The sequence below is a fragment of the Xyrauchen texanus genome, chromosome 45 (assembly GCF_025860055.1).
Source record: "Xyrauchen texanus isolate HMW12.3.18 chromosome 45, RBS_HiC_50CHRs, whole genome shotgun sequence".
NCBI lineage: Eukaryota > Metazoa > Chordata > Actinopteri > Cypriniformes > Catostomidae > Xyrauchen > Xyrauchen texanus.
The window spans coordinates 9,181,100-9,202,610 of record NC_068320.1 but is presented as its reverse complement, the minus strand read 5'-3'; the positions used below and the strand labels follow the sequence as shown (position 1 = coordinate 9,202,610).

At 37.7% G+C, this 21,511-nt stretch overlaps 1 protein-coding gene across 1 annotated transcript in view; it reads left to right on the top strand.

Annotated features, from left to right (window-relative positions):
* The first annotated feature begins 343 nt into the window (after positions 1–343).
* Positions 344–21,511, top strand: part of LOC127637156 (LHFPL tetraspan subfamily member 3 protein) — a 46,252-nt gene continuing 25,084 nt past the window's right edge. The window contains exon 1 of the mRNA XM_052118074.1: positions 344–2,205. Coding sequence (XP_051974034.1) covers positions 1,779–2,205 — 427 coding nt within the window. The 5' untranslated portion in view covers positions 344–1,778. The remainder of the gene's footprint in view (positions 2,206–21,511) is intronic.

Sequence of the window (21,511 nt, the reverse complement as noted above, 5' to 3'; positions counted from 1 at the left end):
GGCAGTCTGAAAGTAAGAGAGCGCAGTGTGTCCTCAGGATAACTATCACACTGCAGCGTTAAACGCATTATCTGACCATAACAAAACATATATTCACATTAGTACGCAACTATTTGAAAATCCCACATAAAGTGACGTTTCACCTAACTGGCTTCGCCAAACTTCACACTTCTCTACAAATAAAACCGTTTTTAAAATATCAAAACATGCAATAAACCTTATATAATGCTGAAGCATTAATATTAATAAGAGTTTCGTAGCTTTATTTAAAGTTGCAGAGTGTCCACATCCAGCACTTAACTATACACAGATCTACTTAAGTCACGCATTTGCGTCACTTCCGGATAGGGCTGTGGGATATGTAAAGCCTCTAGAATTTAATTTTAAACGTTTAAAAATTATAATATAAATCGAAGGCGCAGATATACATTGATTAATGATTATAAAGAATGAGTGTACGTGTGAAGTGATGTCGGTGTCTCTCTCTTCTGCTCTGCGGACGGGAGTGACAGGCGCATATTGTGTATATTCGGGTGTGCCAGAAATCTGCGCTGGGCGCTCGAGCGCTGCTCTCCATCCTCACGAGCGCGTCACATTGAGATTTGCAGGTGCGGTATGAATCTTATCTCAGCATTTATTCTGTCAAACAAAATCACTGTGTATTTTGTTTCACTGCTTTGAGACGCGCGAATAGGATAAAGTAGGTTGGACCGCGGGTGCGCATTTAAGACAACCGAGAGGATAGAGACATTTTCTTGTTGCAACGTTCGGTGCGCGTGAATCCGAGATGAATGGACACGCATAATATGATGCTACCCAAGTGTCGTCGTCTGAATGTGAGAGATTTCTGTTAAATTTCGACAGCAGGGGAAGATGTTTATATCTTATATCTTATCTTGGCAACAACCGTTTGGATTGCATAAAATAGATTACTGTTTTTATTGACTATTTTTGTTTACATATAACCGTACACAGTCTTTTAAGGTTGGATTATTCTCAAATCATCTTATTTTTCATCATTAAGTATTAATACGGCAAATTCCTTTGGGCGTATTGTTGCTGATACAGTGCATGCTCTTCATATCAGTGTAGTAATTTATCTTGCTGTCCCAAGTGTGATTATTCACCTTAATGAGATTGGCTGGATGCATATAGACTGAATCAGAGGAGAGCTGGAACAGAACATCACTGGAGTCACCGACAGACTTCCACATCCACGCTGAACGAATCAATGTGACATCTGGCACTAAAAGTGCTTAGTCTGTCCTGACAACTGTGTGCTGTACTGTCTGTGGCTCGAGTTTAAGCAACATCATGGAGGACTGAATCCAGATTGACCATAAAGTGCATCAACAAAAGGAATATATAAGAAATCTTAACTGAATCCAAATTGTCAGACTGAATCTAGATAGAATCTAAATCCAGAGAGTACAGAGTCCAGATTAAATTTGACGAGGATCTCTGTCCGAGACTGACTGAATCCAGATTAGACCTGAATCCAGAGAGCATCTGTGTCCTGACTGAATCCAGATTGGACCTGAATCCAGACAACATCTGAGTCTAGACTGAATCCAGATTGGACCCTGAATCCAGACAACATCTGAGTCCAGACTGAATCAAGATTGGACGTGAATCCAGAGAGCATCTGAGTCCAAATCGAATCAATATTTGACCTGAATTCAGAAAGTATTTGAGTCAAGACTGAATCCAGATTGGATCTGAATCCAGAGAGGTCCAAGTCCAAACCAAGTCCATTTCATATTGGACTGATTCTCTCTATGATCCCTGGCACATCTGCAACAATGCTCCCAGCCACGGAGGCAGCCAAGATCTATCAGACCAACTATGTGAGGAACTCTCGTGCCATCGGGGTCCTGTGGGCCATCTTCACAATCCTTTTCGCCATTGTGAACGTGGTATGTTTCGTTCAGCCCTACTGGATCGGGGACGGCATGGACACGCCGCAGGCCGGCTACTTTGGCCTCTTTCACTACTGTATAGGGAGCGGTACGTCCCGGGACCTGACGTGTCAGGGTAGCTTCACCGAGTTTAGCTCCATCCCGTCAGGCGCCTTTAAAGCAGCATCCTTCTTCATCGGGATGTCCATGGTGCTGGTGCTATCCTGCATTGGCTGCTTTGCCCTCTTCTTCTTCTGCAGTACAGCCACTGTGTATAAGATCTGCGGATGGATGCAGCTGGCAGCAGGTGAGTGACTGATTGCACATTAGTTGGAGGTTTTCCCATGTCTGCTGATGTATGAGTAGCAAAGAGAAATGTAAGAGACAAGGATGTATATGTTTAATGTATTTGTATTCTTACAGTTTTTAGTGAGTACCCTTAAAATCTTGGTTTCAGTCACATTTCATCCACAAAATTAAATAAAAAAAAATTCAAATTGTATTTGAATGCCACCAAAAATGACAAAAAATGCCCCTGAGATTCAAAATGTAGGGAGAAAAAAAAATATTTCAGAATTATTCTGTTTTTTATTTGTAAACATCTGATACAGTTTTGAATATTCTTTAATTACCCTAGAGATACATATCCATCCATCCATCCATCCATCCATCGTCAACCGCTTATCCTGTGTACAGGGTCGCGGGAGAGATACATATTATGTCACAAAATATGAATGGATTTTTATTAAATCTTTAGGCCCAAAGTACACTTCGGTTTTGAAACTAAGCCATAATCCTATAACTTTATTGTAGTTTGCTGGCAAAGTTATTATTTGCTCCTAATTATAAAGTACACTGTGAAGTTGCAATGTTGCAAATGAGTTACATTGTTATTCTCTGGATGTGCAATTACACTTCAGAGATTTCAACTACTGTGCAGTGAATTAAAAATACCGTGTTTGATAACCACCAGGTTCATCTCCCACATGGAATGCTTATAGAATAAACTTTACATAAATCTGTGGGTTATCAGATTCACGTTATGTTCAATAAATACAAAGTGGCAGAGATAAATACAGTTCATAACAAAACCATCTGCACCACTCTGTTATCCTTAAAAGAAACAGAAGCAGTAATGAGCATGTTGAGATAATGAGCTCAAACAGTGAATGTGTGCGTGACTTTTTTCTCTCTAAAGAGGCAAACACCCACAGATAGGCCTTTTCAGTTTATATAAAAAATTATAGTTATCAAACTGCCATTTATTTTATACCTGAATGAACTGTCACTAGATTGAAAAATGTTTTCACCCAAACTGGTTCAGGTGTCATGTTGTTTAATGACCTCTCAGGACTGTGCTGTTATACAGTAATTGCTTTTAAGACATGCATGTAATACGGTGGTTGATTGCATGAAATGAGCATCACTGAACTAGAGAGCACAAGATGTGTAAGCTGCATTTGTCTCCAAAATTCTCCAAATCACTTGTTTCATGCCTGTTATTATTTGCTTCACTTTTTTTTTTTGCACCTCTCTTTCGGTCATTTGTATTCTTGACAGCCCTTCTTGTATTTGGAAGTTAAAAAGCTTCAGGGTTCCATTTAGTTTGATGTATTTTCAGGATTGACTGACCACCCTCATTAAATGTGTGTGAGTGTGCTCACCTCACAGGAATCACAAGAGGAAATGTTCTAAACATACCCAGTGAAATATCGCGAAATGTCTGGTGCCTGTGAACGTTTTAAAAACATTGTCTATTTTAGTGCCTGACCTCAAATGCCTCGAGGTGAGTTTTCAAAACATTTGTGAGTTCATGGACAAATTACTTTTATATGCGACGTTTTTCGCTGTCAGAGCAAAATTACGTTTTTGCTATTCTCCACTCTGCTTCCCTTGGAGGTTTATATAGTCTCTCTCCTAATGGCTTTTTTTTTCTCCCCTTTTCTCCCCAATTTGTCATGCCCAATTCCCAATGTGCACCAAGTCCACATGGTGGTGTAGTGACTGGCCTCAATCTGGGTGGTGGAGGACGAATCTCATTTGCCTCCGCGTCTGAGACCGGCAGTCCTCACATCTTATCACGTGGCTTGTTGAGCGCGTTACCGTGGAGATCTAGCGCGTGTGGAGGCTTCACGCTATTCTCCACGGCATCCACGCACAACTCACCACACTGCCCCACTGAGAGCAAGAACCACATTATAGCGACTATGAGGAGGTTACCCTAATGTGACTCTACACACCCTAGCAACTGGGCCAATTGGTTACTTGGGAAGCCTGACTGGAATCACTCAGCACACCCTGGATTTGACCTTGTGACTCCAGGTGTGGTTGTCAGCGTCTTTAATTGCTTTAATTGAGACACCCAGGCCCCCCTTCAGGCTTTTTCAATCATTCCATGTTGTGTTAGTTAAAGGAATATTCTGGGTTCAATACAAGTTAAGCTTAATCAACATTATTTGTGGCATAATGTTGATTACCACAGAAAATAATTTTGCGTGCTTCATTTTGAGTTGGTAAAACGGATTGCTTGTATAAAGGGTGATTATTGTTGTTCGACATGTGCACCAACACCACAGATGTTGCACTTGTTTTAATAACAAGCTTCTCTTCATTTTCTTGACTGGTTTGGGAGTTCTCCTGTTCTGTGGAGATGTCTTTCTTCAGGGTTTTTGTCAGGGTAAAAAAAATTATTGAGTAGCATGAGTGACCCCTCTCTGCACTCCTGTCTCAAGAACACAAATATCGGGGAGCCAGCTGCACTCACGCGCACTTGCGTGCTCCAAAGGTAGCACCGTGCCCATGAATCACAAAATGCGTGTGTCAGATGAGAAGCATATTTAGCACTTTTGAAGAGCCAAACGTGAGCTGAATGTTATTAAATTTGCTTGGGCGACTAAAGAAAACATTTTAATGCCAAAAAAACCTGTCCATGTTTCTTTAATTCTCTCAGTCTCACGTGAAGCCCTGCCCACTGATCGATAAGCCTACGCTGTGCATATTGATATTTACATATCGCGATATAGCAAAATCTTGATTGACACTTTATATCATCGCCACAATTTATATATATTGTCATATCGCCAAGCCCTAGTGTGATAAAATCACTTAATAACCCTTTTTCTCATTTGTGTAAAATTAAATACAATTTTACAACTTTGTTGCCATAACGGTGTAACGCATACACACACAAATAGCGCAACACTCCCACTGATGCCCACTCGCACTGTGCTGGCACAAAAATTGCACTTAGAATTAGCGCTCTCATGCAAATAGGATAAGACGTAGTGCATGGACGTTGTGCGTAGTGCTGCGCTTAGCGTGGTCATGAAAATAGAGCCCATTGTTTCAATTCAAAGAATACATTTTTCCAAGCTTCTTAAAGCTTTAAAATGTTTTATTGTTGCAAGAATATGAGACGGCATATTTGAAAATGTATATAAAGTATTTGTTATTTGTGATGCATTATTTCCTAAAACCAGAAGCCTTTAGACTATGATCTGTACTGACAGATGGGTTTGGCTTAACTATGCTTGGATTCATAGAAAACATTTTTTAATCACATGTGGCTGGACAATCAAACAACTTTGAAGAAATTTTTAGTTTCAGTGTTGCCGTAATTACAGTGTTTTGTCTTTATAGGGCATATTTGTTTATTAAAGTTACCTTTACGGGTCAAATCAGGTAGAAATATCTCCTTAAGGTAATAGCTCTATGTTTTCACTTTTTACAGTGGACAAAGCAAGCATTAGCCGTTGAAGGCTATTATAAACTCCACAAGGGCACTAATGGAAGTTAGAGCAGGACAGTTGAAAACACTCTGTACTTCATACTCAATATCTGACTCAATCAGTCCACTCACTGCCTCCATTAAAACGCACACTCCTCTATCCATCTCCACACTCGTTCTGTACATTCACTTATCTGATGTATTCTGGTGCGGCATCACATGCTTTACTCAGTTGCATCTCTACAATATTTTCTGTAAAATTGCTAATGATTGCTATACAAGAAAATGTACTTGACTAACAAAAAGTACTATGGTACTACATGGCTTTTGGAAATTAACCATGATAATACCATTTATTTACTATCACATTTACAATGGTAGCACCATTGTATTTATTGACATATCTTGGAGTATCATGTAAATAGCATGCCTCATGAAAATGGTAATTATTTAGTACTATGGTATTACCATCTGACACAATTACTGTACCATGGTACTATCATAGTATTTTCTTGCTGTAAGGATTATCCCTATGGACAATACAGTATGTACAAGGAGCACAACTGCATACATTTGAATAAATATTATTTTTTAATTTTTTTAATTTTTTTATTTCCATTAGACTCAGCACTATATCAACATAAAGGGCCCCTAACCAAATAGGCCATGGTTATTTCATGGTTTCATGGAAAATGTAATCTTTATTTAGTATATATGCGAGTCATTTCTTAGCAGACAAATCTCATACTCACACAGTGGGAGTGAGAAATTATTTCTTCTATTTTTTTTGTTTTTTATGTTGAGAGATGGCTGGTAATATATGGTTAAAGTACATCAATGTGTAAATACACTGTATAAAATATAGCCAGCATTAGTTACACTTCAATGATTGACAGTTACTTTAAAATATAATGCAAAATGTAGTTCAAATCAAAGTCAGCTGAATATTGGTGTAATGGCACAAGTGGTAAATGTAATGTTTCTCAATGCACCATACAGCATATAGTAAAGTTTCAGGTGGATTCTGTTGTTTCTTTTTCGACAAACAAGCCAGAAATTTATTACAGCATAGAATCAGGGCAGAGAATTCTTATAGTTCATGAAATCTATTCTTCTCTGTGCATTATATGCAATGATTAGTTGTGCTTTGCTTAGGGTATTGCTCACACTAGGATTAAGGATTTAAATAAACCCCTAACCGTAAGCATTATACTTCAGCACAACTCATCCCACAACGTTTGCGCTACAGGCATGAATGATACCTCAAATTGTGCAGCTTATTGAGGAGAGGTGGACTCCAGCCAGCAACCACCAAAAACACCCTCGCTACCACCTAACAACGTCACAGTAACCACCTTGGACACTCTAGGAACCGCATAGTTATATGTTATTAACACTCTGAGCACCCTAGCATCATACACGTTTTGCACGGGCAAGCACCACTCGAATTGTCATAATAAAATGTAAGAATCTAGTTAATGGTTTGTAAAGTATAACAAGACTATGGTATGGAGAATGTTTGACCGCTATAATTAATAGGATGATATAATTAAAAGTGCCACTTTAGGGTTTAGTGTGCGCTAAGTTTAGCCACCTCAACCGAGGACAGAAAGAAATGGAGAAGAAATATAACTTGTATGACACCTTGCCACATTTAACTGTCATTTAAAGATTAAAGACCCCATAAAGTCAAAAGTTTTATGGCTTTTAGTCCATGTCTGGTAGCTTTTAAAGGCAATCTATATATTAGTAAAAGCATAAACGTTGACCAAATTAACTTTTAGGAAATGTACTTTTAATAGTCTTAAGCCAGATTCATACTAATATGTTTTTGTTTGAAAATGCATCTGTGGCTTCCGTTCCGAGATGGTGTTTTTGACAGCGAAAATCAAGCTTTTCATAAACGCTCTCCCAAGTGGATAATTTTAAAATGCCATGACATATTTTTTGTTGTGACAACATTGCAGTCATGTAATCTATTCAAACCAAAACATTCAAGATGGCGGCCCATGTTGTAGCACTGTTGTGCCTGTTATTCACACTGAGACCGTTGTTAAAGATAAATGCCACTTTGTACAACAACCTTCACATTTCATTCCTTCGAAGGCGATGGGAACTTAACTCAGAAATGCTGTCTGGCGATGGATAGTTGTGTCAAGCGTTCTTATACATTTTAGTGTGGACGAGAAACTTTTGGAAAGTGCTTGAAAATGAAATGGCTGTTTTCAAATGTATCCATATTAATGTGGACGTAGCCTTAGAGGCTGTTCACACCCCTTTTTTCTAGAATAAGAAAGTATCTTTTAATTTAATACCACTTGTTTCCAACTAGCAATAAGTACGACGAATTAAGGCAATCTGGGACATTGGGTAAAGTAGACACTAAAGCACAAAGCATTTCTTGCTCTACCACTATCAAATCTATGTTATAACTACCATATTTTAGCTGGACTGTCATGAAATAAAGTCTCATTTGTTGGTCTGAAGTGTTGACAATTAGTAAATTGTGGAAATTTAAAGTGCGAAAGAAATGTCCTATATTACTCCAATTTATCCTAGCAAATCATGGTTTTGCCTGGCTGTGACAAAGGCTATGAGCCTTTTAAATAAAGGACAAGCCCGTTAATATATCCCGCCATAACTTCCTGCTTTAACATCAAAACTTTAATTTGTCGAACCATTCATCGGGTCTTTAAAAGAGCAGCTAAAAGGTGCAAATGTTTTTTTTTTAAATCATAAAATATTTGAATGTAGTTCATGGCCCAGGTGCATCATTTATGGAGTTGAACTGTCTAGCAATTACATTCACTTTTGTTAAGGCATCCTTTTTCACAAAGTACATTTCATAATGAACCCTTTTAGACATAATAGTCAATAGCTTTTAAAGCTAAACCAAATGTCAATGTCAAATGTTATTGAAATGAAAATAATATAGCAGCAGGTTGAAGATAAAGACTATTGTGTGATTGGTGTCAAATTCATTCCTCTAGCCCACCACAGCTGAATCTGTAATTATGTTAATTTACTGGTTTGTGGGTTTTCTCAGATTTCAATCCCAAAGATTTCTCTTTCAGAAGCTGATGTTCCTGTCTATTGAGGGAATGAATCAAACATTCTCCATGGTTCATGTTAGCTCCATTGGGTGCAGGTGTTTCTTCTGCTAGTTGGATCGTGGGCTGCTTACCTGGATACTGAGAAATCAGTAATGATGATACCTTTCCAACAATCTCCCTCAGGGGCCCAAATATGTGCCTGTTTGCTGTTTTACCTGTGAAAGTTGTGCGCAATGACACAATCAGAAATATGATATTTGCCAATGGAAGAATATGCTGTGCTAGATTTTTCTGGGAGGTTGCAAGAGCATTGCTAGTTCTCTATAGCCGCTGTTCAACAATCAGACTGAATGGTTCTCATCACAAAACCATGCCGTTTCCGAGCCAATCCAGGCCATTTGGCATAGTTACACTTTCTTTATCCACTGTTGTGATGTGAAATCAGGATTAGAATGTATGGAACAGATCCAGCAGTTGGCGATGGCATGAGTAGTAAACATTGGAGTGTGTGCGCTATGGAGGGCAATCACATATTCCAGTTTTTAGGACTGCTTTTTTCTGTTATTTACTCTGCTAAAGCACAGAAAAGACATGGCCCATGTTACAAAGAGAAAAAGGCGAGAGGTTTACCATCTTATACTGAGGAGTTGTGCATGCAACTGGACACAAATACTCAGAAAGGTAAAAGTTCCCAGACTAGCTAAAAAATATATTATGGAGGAACATATTGATGTTTTATATGAGCTAGCTAGCATAATCTACCTCCCTGACGAAAAGGTTGTGTAGAAAAAGTATTTACTATACTAGTTGAGCAATCATAAAATAATGACAATTTTAAAACACTAAACATACACAAATTTGTGTATATCAACTTTTATTAACCTCACCCAAATAAAGGCAAACTTCGCCAGCTACCTAGAAACAACTGAGTTAAACTGCCATTGTCAAAGAAACTCTAGTGAGTTGCTAACTTGCTACGAACGAAAACCATTCCTCCAGCACGGTTGAGCATGGTTAGCTAAATGTTGAGAGAAATCCTGGCCGAGAACGATTTGTAATCGGACGGATCGATAGTAGAAAATCTGTTTACGATAATCTGGCCCCTAGATATGGTTCGTGTCTCTCCTTCAATGGGAGTCTATGGGATTTTTCACCTGTTTTATTGTCCTCCAGGTGAAAATAATAATCCTGATCGCTAAGAAAAGTAACATCACACCTGTCCTCAACAAACCACATGATTTTAGGTATCCACAGCACAAACATTGTGGGATGAGCTACACTCCAAATAGAACAAACCACTACACCTAAAGCCTAATTTATACAATGGAAGAGCTGAACGATCTAAAGCACCCTAGATGGACAATTCCTCCATTTATACCATGCCCGATGCCATTTTAAAATTGCTTTGTTGACAGCTTCAAAGTTATCAATTTTAAACATTAAGATAGTAACCTATCTTGCTACAATCTCTTTAGTTGTTACACATGATTGTAAATAAGAAATAATAAAAAAATTATCAGGTAAGCTCTGTCGAATATTCAGCAGTTCATCTCTGGTGAAATTGATCGGGAAAGAGTGACAAAAAACACGACAAACAACCAAAAGTAACAAAAAAGCTAGAGAGCTCCACACCGAAGCAGCCATCCGCTGCACCATCTTGTAATCAGTATTACCATCTAAATAAGGGAAATGTAAGCAAATACTGGAAATACCATATAATTCACCTTTCTACACATCTATTTCTGATGCAGTGGTACATAGATTTATTATATCTTACTTAGAGGTGACATCTATTGTATAAAGAATTCTGAGTAAGTAATAATATGGTCCGTTTTAATCTAAAACATTTTATTTTATTCTATCAGGCTGTTGTGTAAATTTAAATTTACCTGTGCAAAGATTTATTTGACAAGTTCTCAAATTAAAATCGATATGCTTTCAAGTTTTGTAACACTAACTTTAAAATTTGACTATTGGACAAGCTGTGTTCTCCCATTAATAATTTCAGAGATGTTCATGAACAGGAGAAATATCACCAAACAAACACCTCAGCAGAACAAAAATGTCAATTAATTTCCTCTAAAAGCTTGTTCACTCAGTATAAATTAGCCTCAAGTATGAGCAATAGAAAGCATTACTAAAAATATACACAATGCACTGCAATTATAACTCAAGGAGTAGCCATTTATAAAGACCCAAGAACAGTGCATAGTGTACTACTGTATATGTGGACACTATTGAGAATAGCAAACGTAAGGGAATAAAATTGCACAAAAGCACTGTCCTTCAGTGTTAGCCATAATGACATTAACCTAAAAAATTCAGCATGAATCAGTCCTTGGCAAGCCAAATATCAGTAATCCTGTATAAGAGATTACCACACGTTGGGTAAAAATACCTGTGCTCCATTATCACTCAACCTTTAATCCTCTCCTAACTGATCTCCACAGTTTTCTAAAGAGCACATTAGGACTACTAATTTAAAGTCAAAGTCACTTTCAAAACATATGGCACACATTAATTATGATCTTTGAAATATGTAGCCGCACACGTTAAATAAAGTTTGACGTCTGTTAATTGTTGTTGATGATCTGGTCTGGATATGAATTCCTCAGCAATCTTTACGGATTGATGAGCTTGTGTATCTGTTGTTAATGACATTAGCGCAGCAGTAGGAGAGCAGGCACTCAATCACTGCTCTGCTTTCCCTCTTCGTGATTAGCGACTATTCTAATCTTGGCTAAGACCATGCCATGCCCATGCAAACCACATTAATCATCCTAAATGGATGGTAAACGTCAGACTGATAACAAGTATTGCTTGATTCACCCAGAACACTGTGTTTGTTTTTGAGTTGACACATTATGCAGTAGACTGGCATGTCTTAAGGTCAATATTAGGACAAAAATGGCAAAAAAGAAACATCGTTCTCTAGAAACTCAGTCAGTCATTGTTTTGAGGAGTGAAGGATATACAATGCTTGAAATTGCCACAAATCTGAAGATTTCATACAAAGCTGTACACAACAGTCTTCAAAGACAAAGGACAACTGGCTCTAACAAGGACAGAAAGAGATGTGGAAGGACAGATGTACAACTAAACAAGAGGATAAGTACATCAGAGTCTCTAGTTTGAGATATAGACGCCTCACATGTCCTCAGCTGACAGCTTCATTGAATTCTACCCGCTCAACACCAGTTTCATGTACAACAGTAAAGAGAAGACTCAGGAGTGCAGCCTTATGGGAAGAATTGCAAAGAAAAAGCCACGTTTAAAAACGAAAAACAAAAAGAAAAGGTTAGAGTGGGCAAAGAAACACAGATATTGGACAACAGATAATTAGAAAAGAGTGTTATGGATCTTAACACCATTGAGCTTTTGTGGGATCAGCTAGACTTTAAGGTGCGTAAGTAGTGCCCGAAAAGACAAAACATTTTTTTTCCAAATTGTAATAGTAAAATGTGATCAGTCGAATGCCACTTTTGTGAATAAAAGTACCAATTTCTTTCCATAAGAGCAAAATCTGTACATTATTCCAAACCTTTGGCCACCAGTGTGTGTGTGTATATATATATATATATATATATATATATATATATATATATATATATATATATATATATATATATACAGTACTGTGCAAAAGTTTTAGGTACATAATGGTTATTTATATCTTCAGCTTTAGTGTGTCAATAGGAAATATAAATGTTAGACTCCCAAACATTTATTTTGTAAATAGAATAGATTAGAATAGAAGAACAGGGAGCCCTGCAACAGATGACATTGCCCTCACTGAACATTGTGTCTCTCTGAGATAAAATAAAGAGACAGAAGAAATTGAGACAGCCTAAATAAATAGAAGAACTGGAGTGACTTCTCCAAGAAGCTTGGAACATCCTATCTGCCAACAGCTAACAAAAACTGTGTCCAGGTGTACATAGGAGAATTGGTGCTGCTTTAAATGCAAAGGTGGCCACACCAAATATTGATTTATGTTTACTGGACTTTGTATCACATGGAGTGATAAAAGAAAATTATTTATTTCATTATTTTTGAAGACATCCTTGCTATGCAACATTTTTCACAAGTGCCTAAAACATATGCACAGTACGGTGTATATATATATATATATTAGCATGTTGGCACATGAACTGATGTGTGACAGACACATGACCAGTGAGACGAAGGAACGTACCAACGCGCTGGCATCACAGGAGCACTCAGGTAAATTCAGCTATTCGTCAACACCTAACTGGAAACAATCTTTTATAGTTAAAAAGTGCTTAAATATCATACTTTTCCACACACAAAGTGCTCTAGAAGACATCAATGGCACTGCTGGAGATAGGATGGATTACTCTTATGCTGAGTATCTGTGCTTTTTGGACCTACAAATTTCTAATCACCATCCTCTCACATTCTATGGGCCTGATGAGCCATGATCTTTTTCTACAAATCTTCAAAAGCGTTTTGCAGAAGAAAGAAAGTCATACACATCTCAGATGACATGAGGTTGCATTGCGTTATGAATTACGTTTCGGAATGCAACAGTTTCATCAGACTGATCGCACTATGAATTCGCCAACAGTTGGCCGAAAGTTGTGCTGTTGAAATCGGTCTGTGCTTACTAAAAACTGAAATAATGCCCCCAGTTACCGAAGCTGGAACTGTTGTTGAATAAATGGGCATGTGTCAGCTCAGCGTCTAAAAGCAGACTTCTTCTCTTCTACTTAAATGCATTTCTCTCCAAACCAACACAATGCCCTTCATTCCAGTGCCCCTGCCAATCAATATGCAATAAATGGATGGAGTTTGTCTGAGCCCGAGCAAAGGCCATTAGCAGGCGCTTCAGTACAATGTCAGAATAAATTACGAGGCTGTTGCTTTGCGGAGCTCCAAAATCTCTTGGCTGTTGGGGGTCGGAGAGCCACTGTGACTCAGATGAGAAGGATAACCTGACCTCTACTGTTAGCACGTAAAATCAAGCAGACGGCACCATGATGTATGGCTTTAAAAATAAAGTAATGTATTTACTCTGCTCTAACAGCCAATTTTTTTAAGAGCACAGAGTGATTGCTACAAACCACTTGAACTGGAGAAAATGTAAAGAAATAAAGCTCTTAAAGGAGAGTTGAACCAAAAATGAAAATTCTGTCATCATCTACTCACTCTCATGCCATCACAGATGTGTTTAACTTCCTTCTGCTGAAAACAAACAAAGATTGTTTGAAGAATATCTCTGCTCTGAAGGTTCATACAATGCAATCGAATAGTGACCAATACTTTGAAGCTCCAGAAAGCACATGAAGGCAGCATAAATCTAATCCATAAGACTCATGTGGGTTAATCCATGTCTTCTGAAGAGACCAAAATGTAATGAGTCATACGGATGACTTTTAAGCTGCATTTATGTGCTTTTTTGAACTTAAAAATATTGGTCACCATTCACTTGCATGATATGAGGGTGAGTGGATGCCACTTAATTCAGTGCAAACAAAAAAAACTACATTCAATACTGTCTTAAAGGGATAGTTCTCACAAAAATAAAAAGTATGTCATCATATAGGCAACAGTTTTTCCTAATCCCATATGGCTAACTTTCTAAATCTGTCCACATGCTTAGTGAATATTACAGAAACGGAAGAATCCCTCGAGGACTATACATCCAAAAAGCACTAACAATCGGTCGAAGTGGCCCTGACTTTTTTTTTTAAATAAAATGGTGTGAAATCCATGTGTCATTGTTTGAGGAACTTGAGACTATTAGTTGTAGACTTCTCTAAGAAAGAAATTAAAACTTTTACCAGCAGAATTGAGAAACTGAACTCCCGACAAGCTTACGACACAAAGTATTTAGATGATCTGAAAAAATGAAGAAAAACTCCACAAGTTCAGAACCGATTTCCTTAATATAATAATTCATAAATTCAAAATAGACACCATGGACTACAAAGATCACAATTTATACACTTGGATGACAGAAAGATCTAAGCAACATCAACAAGGATGTAAAACATCAAGATTTACCAGCGCTTCAGAATCGGTTGATTCTTACACTTCTTCATCTTCTATAACATCTTATACCATGGTCTGGGTGAATACTCGATTCTGATTGGCTGCAGGGTGTCCGTTAAAAAGTGATAGAGGACACCTAGTAAAGTAGTTCTGGTGAAACTGCCCGTTTACCATTCGAAATTAATAAATAAATGCGCTGCCTACAACAGCTGTGAGTAACCATAGCAACAGGCAGTCAAAGTATCCGTTAACAATTTGCTCTATCAAAACAAACATCTAACGTTAGTCAGATATTACATAGGCTACTAATACAACAATGAGCGACTTCGTTATTTCTTTTAACATTTATGGAGAATATGACAACTTTGACGACTGGGATGCTGCTGAAGAAAGAAACAATTTTAATAAAACGGAGAAACGACACAAAGAGATAACACCGGGAGAATTGAATCAAATAGAAGACGAAAAAGATGAGATCAACACGAAAAAAAATCCGAAATGGGCAGTAAATACACTCAGAGACTTTATTGTTCAAAAAGAAATGGACTCCAGCTTTGAAAATTACACCGCTGCTGCTCTGAATGAGACCCTGCGGGAGTTTTACGCAGCTGTCCAGACAACCAAGGCAGGAGGAGAGTACAGCGTTTCAAGCCTAAGGAGCCTGAGAGCCGGTATCAACCGCCATATAAGGGAATTTAATATTATAACTGACACCAGATTCATGACCTGTAATGCTGTGTTTAAAGCAATAATTAAGCGTTACAGAAAAAGCGGTAAAGATACCAGCGTTCACCAGCCACGTATTTCTGAGTCCTGAAGGGTTCTACAAGCTGAGCAGACTATAAATATCTCCGGTTGCTAAATAAACCGTCAGGCAAGTTATTATTTGTAAAAACTAGATTTAGCCTAATTAAAATATAAACTAATGTTTTAAAAATGTTTTATTTGGCAAGTGACCATGGTATAAGCGGGTTAATGCCCTCCGAGGTGGCCATTGTCAGGTTTTAATGGCCTTCGGCGGAGGCAACCGTCCTCCGCTGCGCGTCGGCCAGTTCACACCTCGCCGTTGTCCATTAAAACCTGACAATGGACACCTCGTCGGGCATTAACCCTTACTTATCAGCCCAGTATGTTGCTCCAAACGGAATCAACACGCAAGAAATCAACAAGAAGAGCACCCGAGAAAGGGATCTCGGGAGGTAATTTCATCCAATAACTATCATCCTCAAGAACAATGTTAATTTGTCTGACAAGGAATTATCAACTGAACAAATTGAAGTATTGAGTAAAGGGTTATATTTTTACCACGTACCAATCCATTTATGGTTAAAACTGAATTATTACAAATTTTCAGAAATGTTCAATTGAAGAATTATTATAATCCATTAGCCAATACAACCCCAAATATACAACAATTTAAACCAAAGAGTACTTTTACACCAGTTATCAATGATGATGTATATAAATGATTACAGGAACCTCTTGTCATTACATTTTGAAATCAAAATTGAACAAAGACACAAAGGGAAGCCCTGAAAATACTTACTAATGATCCATATCTTACAATCCAACAAGCAGATAAAGAAGGTGGGATTGTTGTTATGAATTCTAATACATATATTGATCAAATAAAAAGGATGTTACAAGATTGTTTTTTTTATTAAAAAAAACTTTTATTCAATCCAACTGATAACTACAGTATCATTAGTGAACAAGAATGGAAATATCTTTAAATAATTTTGACGTTACTGTATATGCCCTGCCTAAAATACATAAATCCTTAGAGGACCCTCCATTTAGACCCATAGTATCAAGTTCATTAATGAATCAATTTCAAAGTTCTTAGATTTCCATATTTAGCCATTTGTTAAAAAACTACAACTGAGTTTTTAAATAAATTAAAACAGATTTCTGTCACAGTCATAGTCGTTATAAGGACTCATATTTTGAAATAGTTTTAGTCTTGTCATTAGTTTCCCCCAAACTACATTTCCCAGGATGCACTGCCCTCATCACTGCCATCTGTTCCCCATCTCTCTCACCTGTTCTCCATCAGCCCCTTTTTGTATAAATACCCTCTAGGTTTGTTCCATGATTGTCAGTTCTTGTTTGTTGTTGCATGGTTAATGTTACCGCAAACGACTGTCTTGTTTTGTCGTCGTCGTCGTCGTCGTCGTCGTATTCTTGTCTTCTTTTGATTGTGGATTAAAGGATTGCTGCATTTAGATACTGCTCTCTCTAGCCTCATCTATACAAAATGTGACAATATCAAATTTGTGTACAATGGATTGGCTAGTGACACTCGATATATAGAAAAAAGAAACACCACACATATTTACACATTGTAAAATAGCTGAACTAATGATAATTAAGTAAATTGTGTGTGTTGAGTGGACACCAGAAATGTATTCCAATTATTTATTTGCTACCATCACCTGAGGGCTTTTAAGAGACCAAATTTTTACAGAACATAAACCTTGACAAATATTTATGACTGTCGCTTATGACTCTTAACCTGATTAAAATTAAACATATGAGTGAATAATTTACAGCCTCAAAGATTACAGGAGATTATATGAATAATTAGCTACACAGTATAGTGTTTGGTAGACTTGCATTTTTATGTTGTACTTCGGAAGTTTTGATTATTTTTACTGCAGGGTGGCCGATATAATGTAGATATATCCCACAGTATAATAGTAAATAACAATTACATAAATTGGCTAAATAAATTAATAAACTTTTATTTTGAATTTATTTATTTACTCAAATATTTTGAAAAAAAAGAGATGGTAATTGTATTGTTTCCCCTAGAATAGTTTTTTTTTTTCAGCAGCGGGCCTGATGGTGAATTACAATCAAATGTTCTGTTTTTTTATTTTATATAATGGCTAAGTTTTAGAGCCTTTTCTTTTAGAGTCTTACATTTGTAGTCAAGGGCAACATTGTTTGTGTAAGAGGTCATTTAAAGTGCCTTATTTATTTGGATTACAGTTCAGAAAGGACACATGGTCACATCAACAATACTTACACACTGGCAACTGACCAGGCTTAGTTCACATGCTGTATGATACTCTAATAACCATCTCTTGAGTGGTTGTCATGGAAACTGCACACATCTCAGCCCTCCCCTTGCCTCCATGAGCAGATAAAGTGCTCGATACGTACACGTGCCAAGGAGTAGGGGGGGTATGTACACGTGAATTCTTGTGCTCCGCGGGGCACAACAGAGGTGCCTGTTCTGGGATTAATCCAGCGGACCACTCTGCAGGAGGTCTCTACTGTGATCAGGGCTCCTGAAGCTTTAACACCAATTACAGCAAGGATCACAGAGTGATGGAGTCCTAACAAGAGACATGTTGGCATTCCATTGTTTTTCCCCCAACTTTATGACTACGGAGGAAATGCATGTTACTATTATTAAACCACCTAGGGGTAAAGAGGTACTATAAAGCTGTAAAGTTGCAGGCTGCTAACCAGAAGTTTGCTGGTTTGATCTCTGCAAAGAGTGAGCAAGGAACCATCGCCATTGTGCTTGGTTGTTTGGCGATAAATAGAGATTTAATTAGTGGTGTTTGCTAAGGCATGCCTCAATATTACTATTGCTCATACTTACTTTGATTTGAGATTTGAAAGAACCCCTAAACCCAAATACAGCATGTTGTGAAAATTACGTGACATGGGCATTATATTTATGTCATTGACCAAGCACAGGTGACTCTAATCAACTGGTTACTTTCAGATCAGTGTGAAATTTCTCCCTATTCCCTGTAGCATTTATGAATGAATTAATGTTTTTGTTCATAGCCAATGCTGCCCACCTATCACATTTATCTAAGCTAAGTTCTATTCATGTTTTAACTGTTTTATGAAGATATAACACATTTTCTGCAGATACAAAAGCAATATTAGGCTAAAACATAATATATCGTAATCAGTGAAGGCAGCAACAATGAACTTACTTTTGTAAAATGGATCCAAACAGTTTTGAATAATGGCATAGAAAGCCAAACTCGGCTAAGTTAAGTGCTCATGGAAAAGATGTGTTTTAAGTTGTATTTTGAAGATAGAGAGTGAGTCAGCTTCATGTATGGAGTTGGGAAGGTCATTCCACCAACGTGGTATGATGAAACTGAAAGTCCGGGAAAGTGTTTTGGTGCCTCTTTTTGCTGGTACAAGGCGACGTTCCTTTGCCGATCCGCAGGCTTCTGGTGGGCGTGTAGCTCTGCAGAAATGATTTTAGGTATGCTGGAGCAGACCCAGTGACTGTTTTGTATGCCAGCATCAGAGACTTGAATTTGATACGTGCATCAACCGGCAGCCAATGGAGAGAGAAAAGGAGTGGTGTAACATGTGCTCTCTTTGGTTCATTAAAGACAAGATGTGCTGCTGCATTCTGGGTCATTTGCAGAGGTCTAAATGCACATGCAGGGAGGCCTGCAATGAGACCATTACAGTAGTCCAGTCTAGTTATGACAAGTGACTGAACAAGCAGTTGTGTGGCATGTTCAGAGAGGAAGGGTCTTATTTTCCTGATATTGTAGAGTGTAAATCTACATGATCTTGCAGACTTTGAGATGTGGTCTATGAAATTTAGTTTGTTATCGATGGTTACCCCTAGATTTCTGACCGTTTTGGAAGGCGATACTGTAGTTGTACCCAGCTGCACAGTGATGTTGTGTTCAACAGCAGGGTTGGCTGGAAAGACAAGGAGTTCGGTCTTGGCTGGGTTGAGTTGCAGGTGGTGTTCCTTCATCCTGGCTGAGATGTCTGCCAGGTAGGCAGCGATTAGAGCAGTCACTGTGGTGTATAACCTACAAATTTTATCTTATGTAGGTTGAACTCGGCAGCATAAAGACTTCAAAGTGCACTTTCTTTCCCTTAATTCTCGCATACTTCACTCCGTGTCTGTTCCGATAAAGTTTGTGTAATGAGATGGTCACATTGGGTTTTAACATAGTAATGATAATCGATTTTTAAAGTCCATAATCGATGCATCAACATTTCTTTGAACCCCTAATTACAATTCATGTGCTATAGTAAAAGTTTTAATATTTCATGAGATAGCATTGTATGAAGTGTTGTTGTAGTGCCTCCAATGTTTATTTCACCATGAAGCAGCACTACGTACAACAAGGTACATAAAAATAATTGAGCAAATATGTAGGTATAGTAACGTGTTTCTGAGAACAGGTTGACCGAATATTAAACTTTGAGCATAACTAGCACCGTTTGTATACATGAATGACATATCATGTGGCTTGTTGAGTATAGGTATAGCATTTAGGGCTGGGCGATAGGATTATGTAATCGGATATTGATGATGTCTTACAAATATCCCAAAGCCAGCAGCGATTGGCAGCGTTCCCAATGCAAGACGACTCAGAGTGACACATAACAAGAAATACTATTAGTCACAAAGACATGAGCTTGAAGAAACACACTTTATTATATTTTTTAAAACAGACAAAAGAAAAGCCATCAATAGCTGTTTCCATCAAAGCTTTTTTATGTGCATTTTAGGATATTGCATAAAATCTGCTGGATGGAAATACCGAGATGCAAATAATATCTCCAAAATGCGTGAGGAAAACTTAAACGCTCGCTTGAGGTGAATACATTTTTTATTTGATAAGAAGAAATGCACATAAACTATGATGGAAGCACATTTACCGAATAAACTCCTATTGAATTTAATAAAAATACAAGATGTACATCAAAAAAATTATGTGACTGAATAATTAATTCATAACTGTACAAACCAGTGGACCAGTCATCACAACTGAATTGTTGCCCTGGCCTTTCTGAAAATCCAGTGTCCTAAAAATTCAAAGCTTGCATAGAGTTTGCAGAGGAATTACGTTAAACACAAACTTGCATTTTTTCCCTAAGAGCAGGTTTATTGATACATTTAAAGAATATCTTATAGATCCACAACGCAAAATCATGATGGAGGAACACACACAAACATAGTGCTCCCAAAACTGTGTGACGCACCATAATTTCCAGTCAAATGACTATTTTATTAATAATAGAGTCGCACAGTCACTACAATTTCCCCAGAAGTGACGATTTTGTTCTTTTGAATGCAAGGTATGGAAACGTGGCGATATTCTGAATTTATTGCATAAATTAAATTCACAACGTGGATGGAAACATAGCTACTTGTGTCTGATTCGCTGTTTGTTCAGAGGCGTGCTACGTGAGCTCACGGAACAAACGTTTCATTCGTCTGAAAGCTGTTTGCAAAAATAATGTCTTCTATGAGAATGCTGCAAATGATCTCTGATTATCTCAGGATGTGCTGTGACTTTAGTTCACTTATTTTCCACGTGGTTAGCATGCATTGTGAATGCAACTCTGCAGGATCAGATATATATATATATATATATATTTGTATTATATAAACAAAGGCAAAAGTGATTAAATCATAAAGTAATACAAGACACATTCATATTGAACCTGAAATTGAGATTTGGCAGCATTAACTGTATTACCAAAGCGCAATACAAACACAAATTCGATAAGAACACACATTAAGTTTTTTGGGTTTCAATAAATGAATTATTTCACAGACCCTTGGCAGGGGGGTTGACGATGTAATCGGATATCGTGATATTTTTAAGGCGATTATCGCTAAAATATTTTTTACATATTGCCCAGCCCTAATGCCATTACTTTTATAAAATGTATGATTTTTGCCTGCTGGATAACGCCCCCCCAAATTACCAAAGATTTACAGATACAGATTAGATTTAAAGGAGGGACCCGAGCCAAATCTAGAGACCAGACAGAACCCTAGCCACCACCTAGCAACC